Here is a 16,811-nt window from a genome sequence, read left to right on the forward strand (position 1 = left end):
GCAGTGTACAAACTTAGATGCTTACTGTGCCTGAAATCATGCAAGACAACTAATGCCCATGAGGGAAAAAGATTAAAAGAAAATACACCCACGTGCTAACCATGGTTATATCAGGGTGACCAGATAAGAAGTAAAAAATCCCCCCTCATTTTTCCAAAATGCATGTAGCTACATTCTTTTTATGATATAGAATGCATTTCCCCTTTTATTGGCTTTTTCAAATTAATTTGCTTCTAAATTGTAACTCCCACTCCCCAAGTCACTCACCCAGCTCTCCTTGTAATTCCAGTGCAGGTCTCACCTTCTAACAAACTCTATAATTTGCTTACTTATTTTATGTGTTGTCCGATCACCTCCCATGTAAATTCTGCAAGAGCAGAATTTGGCGGGTTTTGTTCACTGTGGTGGACACTGTCTGTACGGAGCCCACACCATCCCTTGGGCACTCTCTCTCCCCAGTGCACTGAGACCCGAGGGCTTCCTCTTACAAGATCCCCTGAGGAAGGTCTCCACACCAGCCAGTGCCCGCAGGCCAGGCCAGTGGGCTGAAGGTGCTGGGGAGTTAACCCCACGAGCAGCCTTCAACGAGACACACGGGAATAGGTGGGCAAATACCCCCGAGTCCTAGGCCCTCAAGTGGGTCAGCTGAGGAGTGCTCACTGCTTTCCGATGGGCTTCAAGCTCTGGTCGCCCACAGCAGCAACCTGCTCGCTAACACACCCTGTGCGGTTCCCTTCCCTCCCTTCCCTGTCTCACTTCCTCACTCCTCTGTCTGCATTTCCTGAAATCACTTCCCAAATAAACCTCCTGCACCGGAATCCATGTCTCAGGGTCTGCTTCTGGGAAATCTCGTCTAATATACTCAACTGACTTCTCCCAGGTGAACAGAATAGTGCCCGGCACAGAGTAGGTGCTCTACAAACGCTTGTTAAATGCTGTGAAGTCAAACAGTAAAGGAATATAAAAACTAAAAAAGTAGAAAAAGAAACCTCTCCAGAGGTAACAATGCTAAGTTTAATGTCCTTCTTTCCAGATCTTTTTCTATCTATCTATCTATCTATCTATCTATCTATCTATCTATCTATCTAGTTTATCATTCTAAAAAGGGAGGTAATGACATGAGTTGTAATCCCAGCCCTGCCCCCGGGCAGATCATCTCTTAGCATCCAATTCCCTCACTGGTCAAATGGGGAGAAAAGGACCTACATCTTGGGGCTGGCTGGGAAGAAGACTTTAGATCATTAACATCCCCACAGCCGTTCCAGGCACAAAGAAGTCCTCAATACTCCATAATCCTAGGTATTTGATTTCTTGTTTTCCAGATTATGCAAGATTCCTGCATGGATTTCCAGCTCCTATCTCATCCTCCAGGTGGTCTGGGAGACAGTGGGTGAAGAAATTTCAGGGACCGGCTCTAATTAACCTCTGGACTAGACCCAGCTAGCTCCGGACCTTCACCCCAGCTTAGACACAGTGGGAGGCAGCAGAGAGGGAGAGGGGAGGAGAGACTCTCCTACACATGCCCCCTCCAATCCCACACTGGCCCTGGGAGTTCCTCTGCAGGGCTCCTCCCGGAGTGCCCCATGTGGACAGACAGGTGCAGGCAGAGCTGGAAGCTGAAATTCTTGCAGCCAGAGAAAGGAGGGAAGACCTGAGTCTCTACCCATCCCCCACCATTTTCTGGCCCTTCCTCATTGCTTTTCTTTCTAGACAAACCAGAAATATTCTGCAGTTTTTGCAAATGATCATTACAAAAATATTCAGGGACATGAAAAAGTGTCTCAGAATACAACAGGAAGATAAAGAAACAGGGACACCTAGTGTACTCCACCCACAGGAATGGGGAAATTATGTATGTAAGTAGACCAGGACTGGGAGAGGAGAGGAAAACAAAGCAGCTTCATTTGTCAGAAGTGGCACATCGTGGAGAAATACTTTTAATTCTAATTTTAAGTTTTACTAATGTGGTTATAGTGTTTATATAATAAATAATACTAACAAATCATCATTAAGAAAACCAAAAAGAAAGGAAGTTCACCAACCGAGCTGAAATAGGACCCCTGCCAACTAGATTCTCCCAGCAAGGTGGGGGGACAACCACCCCCCTCTCTGCTCAGCCACAGTGACAGCTTCATCTCATAGCTCAACCCTTGAAAAGCGAGCTGCATTAACAATTCAACATCTCAGGATGTTGTTAAATGTAAAATGCTGGTTAGAAAACAGTACATATAGTGAGCTTCCAATTTTATTAAGGAAATATAACTATATAACTATATATATATATATTATTAAAAAGATGAAAAAGATATACATCAAAATGTTAACAGTGATTATTTGTTATTTTCTTCTTGTGTTCTAAACTTTCGAAACTTTTTACACTAAATGTGACTCACTGTTGAAATAAATAAATATATGTGAAAAGACTACAAAATGGTATATAGAGTTTAATTCCATTTTAAAACAATAAGTATTTCATGGGTAATGATGACGCATAGGAAAAAATCGAGAGGATGTGAGGGTATAGCTCAGTGGTAGAGCATATACTTAGCATGTACGAGGTCCTGGGTTCAATTCCCAGCATCTCCATTAAAAAAAAGCATGTGTACACATATATGTGTGTGTGTGTGTGTGTGTGTGTGTGTGTGTGTGTGTGTGTGTATATACACATAAACTTTTTATATAATGAGATAATGATGTTCATTTTTCAGGCCACAGTACTGAATCTCAGAGACTAAGGGTGTTAAGTGATTAACTTCATCCTAGAACTTGGCTTTCTGCTTTCCAACTGTCTTCTCGTCCATACCTGTCATCTTTGCAGGCCTTTAAAAGAAATCCCTTTCCTGATCATCCAGTGGGATTTGGGGATGGAGCAAAATGAAACGTGTTCAGCTGCCATCAGTACCCAGAAGCCAAAACGCCCTATTCCACAGATTAGTCCCATATCCATTTGCGCTCCTCTTCCAATAGTTCAGCCTCTAGTCTTCAACCACACCTCACAAAATCCTGGTCGTTCATTTGCCAAAGTTCTCTATATGTGGCCAGACCAGCCAGAGCATGAATGTCCACAGGGGACTGCACTGGTACACTGGGCCTAGCAATATTCAATAAATATTCACTCTGTGCTGGGCCTGGTGGATCACAGGATCCCTGCCAGCCAACCTCCTAACCCTTTTGGGAAAAACAAACACACCATGTGAAAAGTCAAATGCCATCAGGAGTTTTCCAAGTGGGATACAACTGAAAATTAGCAAAATTAGCAAAATGAAAGGAATAGAACATAGAAAAGATTACAGAACCATTTGACAAGTACTGCATTTTAAAAAGCAGACTACAAAATTGATGATAACTACAGAAAACAAAAAGAAAACAGATAAACCATATACCAAAATACTGAGTGATTGTTTTTGGGTGGTGGGAATATGAGTGATTTTTTCCCTACTTTTTAATATTTTCCATTATTTCTACAACAGATTTTTATCACCTTTGCTCATTTTTTAAAAGAACTATTACTTTTTCAGAGTTCAAAAGCAATACAGAGGGGGAAGGTATAGCTCAGTGGTAGAGCACATGCCTAGCATGCTCAAAGTCCTGGGTTCAATCCCCAGTACCTTCACTAAAAATAAATAAATAAACCTAATTACCTCCCCTCAAAACAAAAAAGGAAACAAACAAAAGCAATACAGGATCATTGTGAAAAAAAAACCCAACAATACAGATTAAAAATTTTATTGTATAACATAGAATAAACATGAAGTTTCTCTTAATTACAATCACACATATATTTTTGCTTTCTTAAAAATAGTTTCATTATTTCCCCTTATTTCAAAATTGGTACAGATTTGTTGGGAAAAAATTAGAAATACAGAGATTTGCAAAAAGAAGAAGGAAAAAACCTCTCAATCCTCCACCCCAAAATGATCACTATTACCATCCTGGTATATATCATTCACATCTTTTTTCCTATGCATATACATAAAATTCACTTATTTAATTTTTATAGAAATGGGAGGTAATTAGGTTTATTTATTATATTTTTTTTACTTAAAATTTTTTTTTTAATTTTTAGGGGGTAATTAGGTTTATTATTATTATTACTACTACTACTACTACTACTATTATTATTTTTAGAGGAGGTGCTGGGAATTGAACCTAAGACCTCATGCATGCTAAGCATGTGCTCTACCACTTGTGCTATACCCTCCCCTCTTTTCACAGTTATTTTTACAAGCAAAAATAGGAGTGGTGTGATGGAGGTATGCCTCCCTCTTGGTCAAGAATCACCCCTCTTATAGCATCATTTCCTAAAGTGTTTTCCACAGAACATCTATTATATAGGATTATAATAAGAATTCAGTTAAAAAGGGTTTGGAGGGAAAAATGTTTCAGAAACCCCAGCTGAAAAATGTTACCCACAGAACATATCATCTTTGTTTAATCTGATTAATTCCTCAAAATGAGTTCCTTGTAGTGGATATATTGGGTGAAGAGGTATGTAATTAAAAACACTGGTCTATCAGGGATCACATTGTCTATTATCTAGTCTCACTCCTTATCTATTAGATGACCCCTCCCCAAGGGATTAAGCGATCTTTTTAGTTACAGGGAATACGTAGGACTTACTTATACATCCATGAAGGCTTTTATCTACCATCATGGATAAAGCATTTGGGTCAATCAGAAAGTCATGCAATTTGAGGGACCCTGGCTGGGGTGGGCAAGGGGGATGGGTGCAGAGCTGAGGCCTCAGTAGTGGTCTGGGGGTCCAACAGACAAAGATGGGAATCCCACTCTGTCCCATCATGGCTGTGTGATCGATCTTGGGTAAGATTCTGCTCCCCAAACTTCAGCTTCCTCATCACTATGTTAATCTTGCATCCTGCTACCTTGCTGAATTCTTTTATCAGCTCTAGCAGTTTTTGCGTGGAGCTTTTAGGGTTTTCTATATATAGTATCATGTCATCCACATTTAGTGACAGTTTTACCTCTTCTTTTCCAATTTGGATCCCTTTTATTTCTTTTTCTTGCCTGACTGCTGTGGCTAGGACTTCCAAGATTATGTTGAATAGAAGTGGTAAGAATGGGCATCCTTGTCTTGTTCCAGATTTTAGTGGGAAGGCTTTCGGTTTTTCCCCACTGAGTACTATGCTGGCTGTAGTTTTGTCATAACTACATCGCTAAATGGCAGTTTTGAATAAAAAGCCAACAAAATGTTTTTCCTTCTCTGTGGACAAGTAAGTTCCTAGCCCCACTTACCTGGAACCCTGACCACGGTGGAAACTCAGCTGCATTACGAGGCGATCTTGCTTCTAGTACAAATGAGTCCTGACTGGTAAATTGTATCTACATGGCAAGGGCGATGAAAGTAAGTGGAAAACCACAACTTCAGGGCTACCCCAAGTGCAGTGAATCTTGTAAATGGTTGTCACCCTTGCTGGGATCCTGGAAGCTTTGTCTATGGGACAGTTATAAGACTTGGGACATGGAAATTCTAAGTCAAGGGGTTCCTACCTATTGAGGTCTCATTCCCTGCACCTGTACTGTAACCTGCGTGGGCCAGAGAATAGCTCTGGATGCTGCATTGTCCCCTATGAGAACTCTTGGTGGTGAGAAACACCTGAGGCTGCCCTGCTAGCACACTGCTTCCCCTGTCCCTGCATCCTTCTAGGTGAATCCCGTGCCACTGACAGCCTATTTGGGTCACGTGAATCTGTCTGGTTTAGCCAAGAAGCCTCCCAGAGGGGGTGCTGCAGGAGATGACAATAACCACCTCCTGGGTGTGAGGATTAAATGTCACTGTGTAACAGAGCTGCTACCAGAGTATGTGACAAGCGTTGGCCCCCCCTTCTCTCCATCCCAGGAAAAATACCTGTCTTTGGGCTCTTCCACGTGTTTTTTCCTTGGTGGAGAAAGGCTTGTCTCTGGCTTCCAACTGGAACAGTCAAGCCCTTTTTCCTTCTTTTTTGCTCTTACTCTTCCCTCTCCTTTTTCTCCTTTGGGAGGCGCTGGGGAGTCTAAAAACAAAATGGTGACATTGTTCCTCAACTCTCCCAGTCTCAGCCAAACCCTGGACTTTGGGGAGGAAGGAGCAAAGGGCAGGGACTGGGACAGCCTCCCCCTCCCCGCAAAAGTACACATTTAGACACAAATGCATATACAATATGCACGTGCGTACAAACCCAAGCTCACACATGGACACAGAAAGACATTTGCACACACCTATGCCCATATTCATACCAACGTGTGCATACAGACATGTATACACAGAAATACACACATAGGGATATGTACACAAAAACTCACCCATCTACAAATCTCACACTTGTGTAGACAAACGCTGGCACTTCTGCTAGAGGCCCTCTGTCACTTAAGTCATTCAACAACCACACACCGAATGCCTGCTATAAGCCAGGCACCATCCATCCCAAGCGTTGGGAGAGAAACTTGGCCCAAGGCAATCTTGCCCCTCTCACCTAGCAGTCGCTTCCAGTTTCTGATGAGGACTTTGGCCAAGGACACCACCTCCTTGTCAGAGCAGTGCTTGCGGACCCCATTAACGGCTACTCCAATCCTGGTGGTCTGCAAAGAGGGGGTTAGAGGCCGGTCTGGGAATGCACATACTGGATTGGCTCCCTAATTGCAAGACCTGTCCCAGCTCAACTACTCTCTTCCACTGGCCTAGCCTCTCCGGAGCCCCAGCTCAGACCTGTGGCCAAGATAATAACCCTGACCTTATAACTGAGGCCATGACCTGCTGCTCTTAGTAAGGTCCAGGGCCCAAGGCCCAGCCCCCTGCTCTGATGGGTAACTGTGGCTTTGGGGAGAAGCCAAGGTGGTGGTGGGTCTGGCTAATGACCAGGACCCCTCCTCATTTTCTGCCCTCTGCTGTCTTTGAGTTCAAGATTCAGTTTAAGACACAGCTCTGGCTACTATAGCTTGGGTATTTGTTAAGTTTTCAGGGCCAAGAGCTTCTGGTAAAGTCTGAGAGTACATGGGTAACACACGGAGGATCTAAAAATGGAGGACTTTTCCTTCTCCCTGGGCCACTGGCCTCCTGGATCCCACAGGCCCAGGGCCTTGGGAATTGGGAAATTCAAGGAGAGCAAGGCAGTCTTTTCCTCCTGACCCAGAAGGCCCCACGTGCTTGGAAGATATCCTGCCACCATCTAAAAGCCTCGATTCCCACCCTCAGACAACCTTGAAGGCCCTCCCAGCAGAAATCCTTCCCAGACCACATCCTTCGAGGGCTCCCCCACCAGGGTCCTTCTCTGCCCAACAAGGTTGCCCTCCAACCCAGGCGCTGCCCCGGGGCTTCCTGTCCCCCCACCTGGAGGAGCTGGATGGACATCTGACAGCTGTTCAGCTTCTTCAGAAGGTCGAGGGCCCCTTCCTGTGGGAGGCCACAAGGTGAGCGCTGAGGCCTGTGGGTTCTGCCTCAGGCCCCTCTCTGACCATTGTATGATCTCAGTGGGAAGGAGGAGGCAGGAGGTAGGGAGGAGACTGTTCCAGCGGCAGGACACAGGTACACAAGGACACAGGACACACAAGTGGTCAAAGGACAGACAGGGAACAGGAAGGAGGAGAGAAGGAAAAGCGTCTGCCCCAGACCAGCTGTCTGACTCCACCTCTTACCGCCTAGCTGGGTTCAAGCCCCTCTGAGCCAGAGTCCAGCCTGAACCACTCAGCCTGACCCCCAGCCATGGGTTCCGCTGTTCCTTCCCCAGGGCATGCTCTCCCCTTCCCCATCTCTTCCTCTAAAGTTAATTCCTTCACAGCTTATTGCTTCTGCTTTCATGTCCACATCTGGCTCCCCTCACTTCCCAACTGTCAGCTTCTGTAGGTTGAGGACCATGGCTTTTTTTTTAAAAAAACAGTTTTATTGAGGTATAATTGACATACAATAAACCACACATACTATAGGCTACAACGTGATGAGTTTTGATATATGTGCACACCCCTGAAACCATCACCACAATCAAGATAAGAATACAGTCAGCATCCCCAGCACTTTCCTTGTGTCCCTTCAGATTCCATCCCTCCCTACACCCCCAACCCCAGGCCACCACTATTCTGCTTTCTCTCACTATAGGTGAGCTTGCATTTTTAAGGGTTTTACAGAAAGTGACTGTAATGGATTCTTTGTCTGGCTTCTTTCACTCAGTGTAATTATTTTGAGATTCATCCACATTGCTGCACAGCTGAACAGTTCCATTTTACTACTGAGTTGTTTTCTATTGTATGCACACACCACAATTTGTTTATCCATTCACTTGTTAATGGGACTGCAGGTAGTTTCCAGCTTGGGGTGACTACAAATAAAGCTGCTGGAAATATTCCCGTACAAGACTTTGTATGGACATATACTTTCTTTTCTCTCAGGTAAAGAGGACTGTTTAATCTCTGAGAACTCCGGGTTCAGCAACAGCCCCGTGCTCCCTGAATGGGTGAATAAAGCAGAAAGTAGAAGGTGGGAGGGGAGAGAGGGAGGGGAAGAAAGGAGATGCAGACGTGAAAATTGGAACAACCCCTGACCCATTTCCATTTCAGCCTTCTCCTTCCCATGCACTTCCTAGAAGCCAGCCTAGGCCTCCTGTCCGGAGACTGGTTCCCTGGGGAGCACCAGCTGACTCCATCCTGTATGCCCCTTGCCCTGGCCCCACTGCCAGCTGCCAACCCCTGCCCTACCAGGCTTCCTGGGCCATGTCCCAGGGGCTGCCCTCCTCAGCCTTCCTTAGAACTTGAGTTCACAGTCTGTTTTCAAAGGGGTGAACTGTGGATGAGTGTGCATGTGAACTTGTGGGCATATAACTGCCTGTACCACTAATTAAAGGCTTACTGTCTGCTGGGCACTGTTCCAAGTATTCTACATGCATTATCTCCCTTAAATCTTGCAATGACCCTATGAGGTAGGTCTTATTACTATTCCCATTTTCACAGAAGAGAAATCCAAGACACAGAGGTGAATTTGCCCAAAGTTACAAGGAACTGACCTGGGATTCTTACTCAGGCCTTTCAGGTTCGAACCACTATACAACCGTGTAGGTAGGTATGGACATAGATCTGTCTGAATGTGTACAATCATGGAAATTTCAGCACGAACAAGTACACTGGTATGTTGGTCAGTGTTAAGCAACAAGCTCTCAAAGGAAGAAATTCGTCTGTAGTGTTTGCCAATTTCCTAATGTCAAGCTACCGAGATGCTGCCACTGCACTGAAGGAGGTATTGGGAAGAGATGTGTGACATGAGACCACTGCTCAGTACTTCCACCATATTGATATAACAGAATTAAATAACCTCCAGACCACAGATGACAGTAAAATGTAATAAAATAATAAGGAAGTAATGACTTTGGAGTTCTTATATGACCTTTGTTTTTAACATAATTTATTTAATTGTAAGCATATAATTTAATGTTAAAAACAATGGCTGTACTTAATAACTGGCTTGCAAAATTCCTGAAAGTTCAACAATTGGGTTTAAGCCAGTTCCAGCTCACCACTGGGCATGAGTCTCCGTGTGTCACACTGTATAACTGGGTCATGGTGGAGAAGAGCCATGAGCCCCAGTTGTAGCTGGGCTCACAAAGTTGTGCAAATGTTGCCAGGTGTGTCTCTCCACATGTGCATATGGCATACGCAGCCAGCAGGATCTCTGGTCCAGTGGGAGCTGATGTGTTTATCTGTCTTTGTGGGATGATGCCTGAGTTATGTCTGAACATGTAAGTGCGGCTGTTCGCTAAGTTTGTAGCTTTGCATGTCTGGGTGTAGCTGATTGTGTGCATGCACTTGTGTAGGCATGTGTGTAGTTGTCTTTGTGTATCTTTCTACAAATATAATGGTCAGTGTGTCAGTCATGTCAGGGTCAGTGACACATCACACGCAGTTATGTTCATTGTTGCTTGTTTAGCAATATTGTGTGTGGCTGCATGTATGTAGTTATGTTTGTTATATGTGATTACGTGCATGTGTAGCTGTGACTCCTGGTGTTAGGCTGTTTGAAGCTATTACAGTTGGTGCATGCTCACAGCATCTGACAAAAGCCCTAAGTTGCTGGGATTTCAGGAGCTGGCAGTAAACTCCGGGCCTGAGCTGCAACGTGGAAGATCCGTCTTACTACAGGAAGTGTGCCCTCCTCTCCCAAACCACCACTGGGCGGGTCCACTGTCGCTCCCAGAGCAGGCCCCACCTTTCTCTGTCACATGCCCAGAGTTCTGTGCCCACCCAGATGCTGCCAAGAACCCAGGCGCAGACGTGGCTGCAGACTGGCTCCTTGCTACAGGGACCCTGTGGCCAGACTTGCATTTTTCCTGGAGAGAGCTCTGGGTACTTCCACAGGAACCCTTGACAAGGGAGACCATTTCTTCTTCCCATTTCACAGAAGAGGAAATCGAGGCCAGAGAGGGAAAGTAGAGTGGTGGGTCTAGGTCCAAAAAAGGAGTGAGGGGAGGCCAGGGCATGTCCCTTCCTCCTCAGTCAAGCTGCCTTTCTCCTAAACCAGGTCTCCTAAGCTTCCCTATCCCTCCACCCCTCCCCGACTCTCACCCAGAGGCCCAGAATCTTCTGGTCCAAATCTGGGGCCACTAAGGGGCAGGCCTGGGATAACCTGAGGTGGAATCTGGTTCAGGAGACCTGGGCTGGGCTCTGCTGCCCCCCAGTTGGGAAAATGCTCCCGATGACTTGAGGCTCAGTTTCACTGACATTGGAGCATCCCGGGACCGGGGCTCCCAACACTGCAGGTTTCTGTGTTTCCTCTGATTGTGCAAAAGCAGATGTCACTCTCTAACCCTTCCCAAGCACCAGTCCAAGTCTTCCTAAGGGCTTCACATCTTTTCCACCCTCACCACTACCAGCAGAGACAAAAATCCAGTGACACTCCTTCCCAGGAAGAAGGTAATCTCATCTTCTTACAGGTGAAGAAACAGGCTCTGGTCTTTATATGGGCACCAACTCATTACTGCCCATGTCTACTCTGGGGCTCCCTGACATTCCATGGATCCAGCAACCCTCCCTCCTCCCACCCTTAGGGTCCATCGTTTTTCCAAGCTCCTAGGATTACAAAATATGCTGGAAACGCAGGTCTTGCTCCAGGACGTGGTTATGGATGGTGGGAGGAGGAGAGCCCTAGGACAGAGTGAAGTAGGGGGGCATGACCGCTGGACTAGCCTCCCTTTTCTTCCCTCTCCTGGTGAGCCCTGGCCCTCCCTGTCCCAAGGCCAAGTTTGCTGGCTAGGCAACTGGGCTGCAGCTAGCTTGAGGCAAAGATCACGGGGAGGATCAAATATTAACTTCAAGTCAGCCCGCGCTTGAGGACTCCTGGCACTGAGCACTCAGGCACCCACAGGTACGGCCGCCAGGCCTGATTCCCCTCAACCTCTGGGTCCCGCTCTCCCCCCAGCTTCCCCTGCCCCCAGCCCAGGCCTCCAGCCGGCCCGTCTTCCCCCGCCCCGCGGGCCCCGTGGGCGCAGCGGCTGCCCGACACCTGTTCGGCTCCCGCCCGCCCCGGCCCCACCCCGCGGCCAAGGAAAGGGAGAGTTGCAAACAGAACAGCTCCTGGAGCCTCAAGTTGTGGGGTTGCGGGATCCGAGGCCCTTCGCTTTTCTACACCAGATCCTCTCTTGGGCTGCGGGGCAGATGCGGCTCAGCTCAAGTTCAGCTCAACTTTCTTTGCCCCTTCCTGGGCCACCCAGGATTTTGTCCCCCACCATCCCAACCCGTTCCCGCAGTCGCCGTCGCTCCCCCTGGCTTTGCACACGCCGTGTCCCGGGGCTCCGAAAGTCCTTTTCCAGGTCCCGGTCTTTTCACTCTCTTTCCCGCGCCCTGCACAAGCTCCCCAGGGGCCCCAACTCTGCACATCCAGACCGACGTGCACAAGCTCGGTCTTCGGGGCCCGCACGACACCCCCGGTGCCCCGGGCCAAGCACACTCGCAGACTTCGAGGTGCCAGCAGTCCCCAAGGGGCGCTCAGTCCAGCCCCGGCCGCGCCTCCCTCGGGTCCCTGAGTCCCGCACGCGCCTCCCGGGCGCCCAGCCAGCACGCGCCCCCGGGACTCCCGGCTCGCACGCGCCGTGCCTCCCGGGGGCTGTGGCCCGAACTCTGCAGCCTCACCGTGTTCTTTCTGGCCACCATCTTCTCCAGCTTCTTGGCGATCCTCAGGAGCTCCTCTTCTTGGCCCATGTCGGCCCGCGACGCCCAGCGGGGCGCGGGTCGCAGGGGCCGCAGCCAGACTTCAGGGGTGGGAGGCGCAAAGGCGGCGGGTGCGCCACCCGCGCGGGCCCAAACACACCCGACACGCACGGCCGGCGGGGGCGGGGCTCTCCCCCACCCCACCTCGGCCGCCCGCCTCCCGACAGTGGGGGAGGGGTGGCGTGCACTAAATATAGACTTCAAGGACTCGCCCGGGCAAAGATTGCCCGCGCTCGCCAGTCGGGCCTCCTGAGAGGGACAGACTGGGACAGCGGGCCCTGCGCCTCAGGCTGGTCCTGGGGGGGCCAGGAGCTGAAGGGAGGTTTGGGAAGGAAGGCTCTAGCGAGTGGGGTGGCTGTCGTCCCGGGACACAAGAGTCCTGGGCTCCCGTGTCTCTGCACCATTGCCGCCCAAAGCGTGCCTGTGTCCAAGTGGAGGCAATTTGGTGCACTCGAATTATATTATTTTTGCATGATCATTAAATCCAACTCTATCCTAACCTGTGCTCACTCATTTGTGCACACAGCCTGTGCACACGCGTGTATCTAGGCCCACTGTAGCCGTCAATTTGGTTTGTTACAACAAGGTTTTGCATTTCCAACAAGCTCCCTGAGTGCTACTGGTGCTGCTGGTCCCACGCCTGCACTCTGAATAGTGAGAGCTTGGGAGATTCTTAAGTGCACCAAACTTCAAAAAATATGGATCCAAGTGCATGGATGCTCTTTATTTATTCAGGGTCAGAACACTGCCTCCCCAGTGGGATTGGGTCTGGAAGGGAGGAGACGGAACAGTGCCCCCACAGCTGTGCACACAACTGTGTTCCTGTGGAAGGACCTTTCAAGTGTTCCCAGCAGACCCAGATCCCTTCCTAAACAAGTGAGCTTAATTGACAGAAAATAATCTATGTGTGGGGAGGGAGAGGCTACTTATGGGCCTGGAGTGGATGCATGAAAAGTGGTCCACAGTGTGTGCAGGGTAGGGAGCTGTAGGTTGGGGTGTTCAATGAAATCTCCAGACTTCTGGGAGAGAACTTTAGAGAACCCCAATCCCTGGTCACAGAATGTACTTGTCTGGTTTCTGATGACAAACTGAAATTAAAATGGAATGATCACAGTTCAAGCATACAAAAATGAAGTCGGGTGGCCATTGAGGATCTGGTCTCAGACACATCTCTGCACCACTGATAACCTGAACTTTCTTTGAACTGTACGAGACCCAAGGACACTACCAAGAGTACTCAGAACAACACCTGCCAGCTGCAAACCTTATGGTCTCAAGTTCTCCCCGTGTAACTGTGTAACCATTTCAGACCCCGACTGATCCTTGCTTAATAAGCACCTTACTTCTTGCCAGCTCCTAGGGGGAGGGTATAGCTCAGTGGTAGGATGCCTGCTTAGCCAGGACCTCCATGAAAGAAAAATGGAAAGAAACCTAATGACCTCCCCCTCAAAAAGAAAAAAAATTAAAAACACAAGAAATTTATAATTCTTGATAACAAAGAGTTCCTGTAACTAACTGTAACCTTGTGGTTTTTGTCTTTATAGGCCTCCTCCATTTTGTAGTCACGCAGAACAAAAAATTCAAATGCTTCTTGAATCTGTGTCTCTCAGGCTGCAGGGCTAACAACTCCCAAATAAACACCGTTTCTCTCCAATCAGGTCTCCATTTCTAAAATTTTGACTAACACTTCTAACTGCTGCTGTGTGACCTGGGACCAAAGTAGGAAGGAGTGAGTTTTTCATTTATTCAACAAATATGTATTGAATGTCCAAGCAACGAGCAAGACAGACCCAGTCCCAGAAAGCTTGAAACTTAGTCTGTGGGTAAGAAAAAGCTTAAACAAATGTAGACATCATCAGTTCTACATTATCATAACTGAGGTGAGGGTCAGGAAGAAGTGGGGGATACCTTATGGACATATTTGAGGGGACCTGTACCAGTCGGGGTGTCATGTCTGAAGAAATGAAGTTTAAACTTTAGGCAGAAGTGCTGAGTAGGAGTTGAGGGGAGGAGGAGGAAAGTTAACATAAGAGAAGAAGAAACATTCATTCATTCATGTATTTATTGAGCACCTAGTATGTGCCAAGCAGTTTTAGCCTTGAGCATCCTGAGAGGGAAAAAACAGTCCTCCTGGAGTTCCGAATGTGCAGAGCTTAGGGAAGGGAGGGTGCTTGGTGTGTCAGGGTTGAAAGAACCAAAAAATTGGTGTGTCTACAGCACAGAAGTAAGAGGAGTGTGGGGAGGGGAGAGGCAGAAAGTCAGAGGTGGGTGGGGCCTAACCACGCAAAGCACTGTAGGCCACTTTTAGGTTAGTCTAAAACCTCTCAGCCAACCCCCCAGGCAAACCCCTCTGGGTTGAAGGGACAGCTGTCTGCAATTACTTAGGATTGCCTTATAAAAAAAAGCAGCTTTGATTTTCCTCAAACTTCCACCCAGTTCCCACCGAGTTGTGTGACGTCCAAAGAAGACAATACTTCATCGGGGCTTGAGAGATCCTAAGAAAACATGGGGTTCAATCCCTTCCTTGAACAGACTGGAAGCCTGAGTCCCAGTAAGGCCCAGAGTTGCACTGCTCAACCATATCAGACATGGTCGGGATCCACTATTATCCTCTCCGCCTACCTGTCCACCTGGAGGTCACCAGCAGGCCATGGCTGGACATGCCTCCAACAGCTCCCTGCATCTGACTGCAGGCTTCAGGGCAGGCTGGAAGTTAAGAATTAGGAAATAACACCCCCAGAAAGGATCCTTGAACCACTGAGAGACCAGAGTTGGTGATAAATACACCACTTTCTTCACTCTTGATGGGACGAGTTGAAGGCATGTTCTACCCAATATAGTCTCTCAAAGGTCTCCAACTCAATATACCTTTGTTGCTCACGGTGGCACCCCCTCATTAATATACTCTTTACTGCTTTTTGACCTTCTGTTTCAGTTCCTTACTCCTTCATTATGCTTCCTGAGATCACCTCACAAATAAGTAACTTTCCCCAAACCCTTGTCTCGGGAGATAAAACTGAAGCAGAGACTGCGGCAGAGCCAAACTGCAGGTCTCCAGACTCCTAGTCCAGTGCTCTTTCCTTACACCAGGGTTTCCCAGCCTTGACACTACGGATATTTTGGACTGGACAATTCGCTTTTTTGGGGGTGGGGGTGGCCTGTGTATGGTAGGATGTTTAGCAGCATCCCTGAATTCTAGCCACTAGATGCCAGCAGCGCCTTCCAGTTGGGGACAATAAATATTTCTGTCTTGCCAAATGTCTCCTGGGGCAAAATCACCCCTGGTTGCAAAACACTGCTCTGCACTAGGCTGTCCCCCTTACCAGGTCCAGAGACAGAATTCCAAGCCCTAAAACCCCCTTCCCTGTGGCTCTTCAGAGCACAGAAATGAAGCCACAGGAATTTATCAAAAAATCTTTTATTAGAGATGAGTGAAATAATAAGTCTGAGATGAACAAAACCAGACACCAGGGGCTCTGAAAACAACACTGCTCTTGTGGGAGCACAGACCTGTCAGATCTCTCAGGGAGGCCAGGCTGCTGCACTGGCCATTGGCATCCTTTGGCTTCCCTGTTTGTCCTGGTCCATCCCTGCCAGGGCTCAGCGCCCAGTGCCCATAAAGCTGATGTGTTAGAGATTGATGATGGCTTAGGTGTATCTGTTTTCCAATATGGGGCTGAAAGCAATGGTGGGTTTTCTGGCACTAGGAAGCAGAATCTGTAAGTTTCTGCTCTCCCACTTCTATCCCTCTCCTTTCTTGGCCCTTTCCTCCCCTAAGACTGGAAGGCTCCTGAGTTGACCAAGAGAAAGAGGAGAGAAGTATGGATCAATCCTTCCAGACCATTCTTTTCCTTCTTGCTAAATCAATGAGAGCAGGCAAATAGGGGTGAGCTCTACTCTACTTCCTGGCTGGGGAATCTAGCAGAGGTCCCCCACAAGGCTGTGCTGTCCCTCAAAAGGAGTGATAATCAGAATATTTATTTAACAGCCAGTACAGCATGGGCACTGACCAACCAGAATGGATATGGGCAGGACACAAGTGCAGTGTTACTCAGGTGTAAGCCAACTGATTGTCATTCTGCCCCTGATCCCAGAACCATCCTCTGGAATCTAGCCCTGCCCATTTCCAAGCCTAATTCTTGGGACCAGCTGCCCAGAAAGAGACCACATCTGCAGGACCCTTGTCTTATTCCTGTGGCGTGTGTAATGCCTAGCACAGGAATGGACAAAGAGCTGGAGCTCAGTCAAAGAATATAAGGCTAATGAATGGCTGAGAAGGCAGTCCCTAGTCTGGCAGAATCCCTGGTCTGCAGAATGATGAAGGCAGGCTGGAGCTCCCCAGACTGATGGAAGAAACACAGCCCTGGTCTGATGAGCTCTGAACGCTGGGCTCTGCATCTGGGTGGTTTAGGCACGCAAGGGCCAGCAAGGAGCTACTCTTGCAAAAGCTGCACAGAACTTGTCGAGAGAACCCCAGTCCTTGAGCCATCTCCTTCAGTGAAGCCACCCTGGGGAGACAAGGAGGAAAATTGACATTTCCTAAGCACCTATTATATAGCAGCTGTTTATCTCAGTTTCAAACTGTCCTATTGAGGGTAGATGAAATTATCTCTATTTTACAGATAATGAAA

General features: G+C 47.8%; 2 protein-coding genes and 1 long non-coding RNA gene across 6 annotated transcripts in view; 1 reads left to right on the top strand and 2 right to left on the bottom strand.

Moving 5' to 3' along the window:
• TCEA3 (transcription elongation factor A3) overlaps positions 1-12,324 on the bottom strand; it is a 31,700-nt gene extending 19,376 nt beyond the window's left edge. Inside the window, exons 1-4 of one of the 3 annotated variants that reach the window (XM_032495448.1) lie at positions 12,103-12,315; positions 7,325-7,387; positions 6,471-6,576; positions 5,867-6,011 (exon numbers count right to left, since the gene is read on the bottom strand). In XM_032495448.1, coding sequence (XP_032351339.1) covers positions 5,867-6,011; positions 6,471-6,576; positions 7,325-7,387; positions 12,103-12,171 — 383 coding nt within the window. In that variant the 5' untranslated portion in view covers positions 12,172-12,315. Of the gene's footprint in view, positions 1-5,866; positions 6,012-6,470; positions 6,577-7,324; positions 7,388-12,102 lie in introns of all 3 variants that reach the window. The other 2 variants (XM_032495451.1, XM_032495449.1) reach the window with 2 other exon arrangements.
• Positions 11,264-13,827, top strand: LOC116668294. Its single transcript, XR_004325415.1, has 3 exons — positions 11,264-11,338; positions 12,916-13,056; positions 13,725-13,827. It is a non-coding gene; the product is annotated as an uncharacterized LOC116668294 (long non-coding RNA).
• Positions 13,828-15,582: 1,755 nt separating this feature from the next.
• The window catches only part of ASAP3 (ArfGAP with SH3 domain, ankyrin repeat and PH domain 3), a 43,493-nt gene continuing 42,264 nt past the window's right edge, over positions 15,583-16,811 (bottom strand). For both annotated transcript variants that reach the window (XM_032495439.1, XM_032495441.1), the window contains exon 25: positions 15,583-16,688. The gene's annotated coding sequence lies outside the window, so the exon portion shown is untranslated. The remainder of the gene's footprint in view (positions 16,689-16,811) is intronic.

The sequence above is a fragment of the Camelus ferus genome, chromosome 13 (assembly GCF_009834535.1).
Source record: "Camelus ferus isolate YT-003-E chromosome 13, BCGSAC_Cfer_1.0, whole genome shotgun sequence".
Classification (NCBI taxonomy): domain Eukaryota; kingdom Metazoa; phylum Chordata; class Mammalia; order Artiodactyla; family Camelidae; genus Camelus; species Camelus ferus.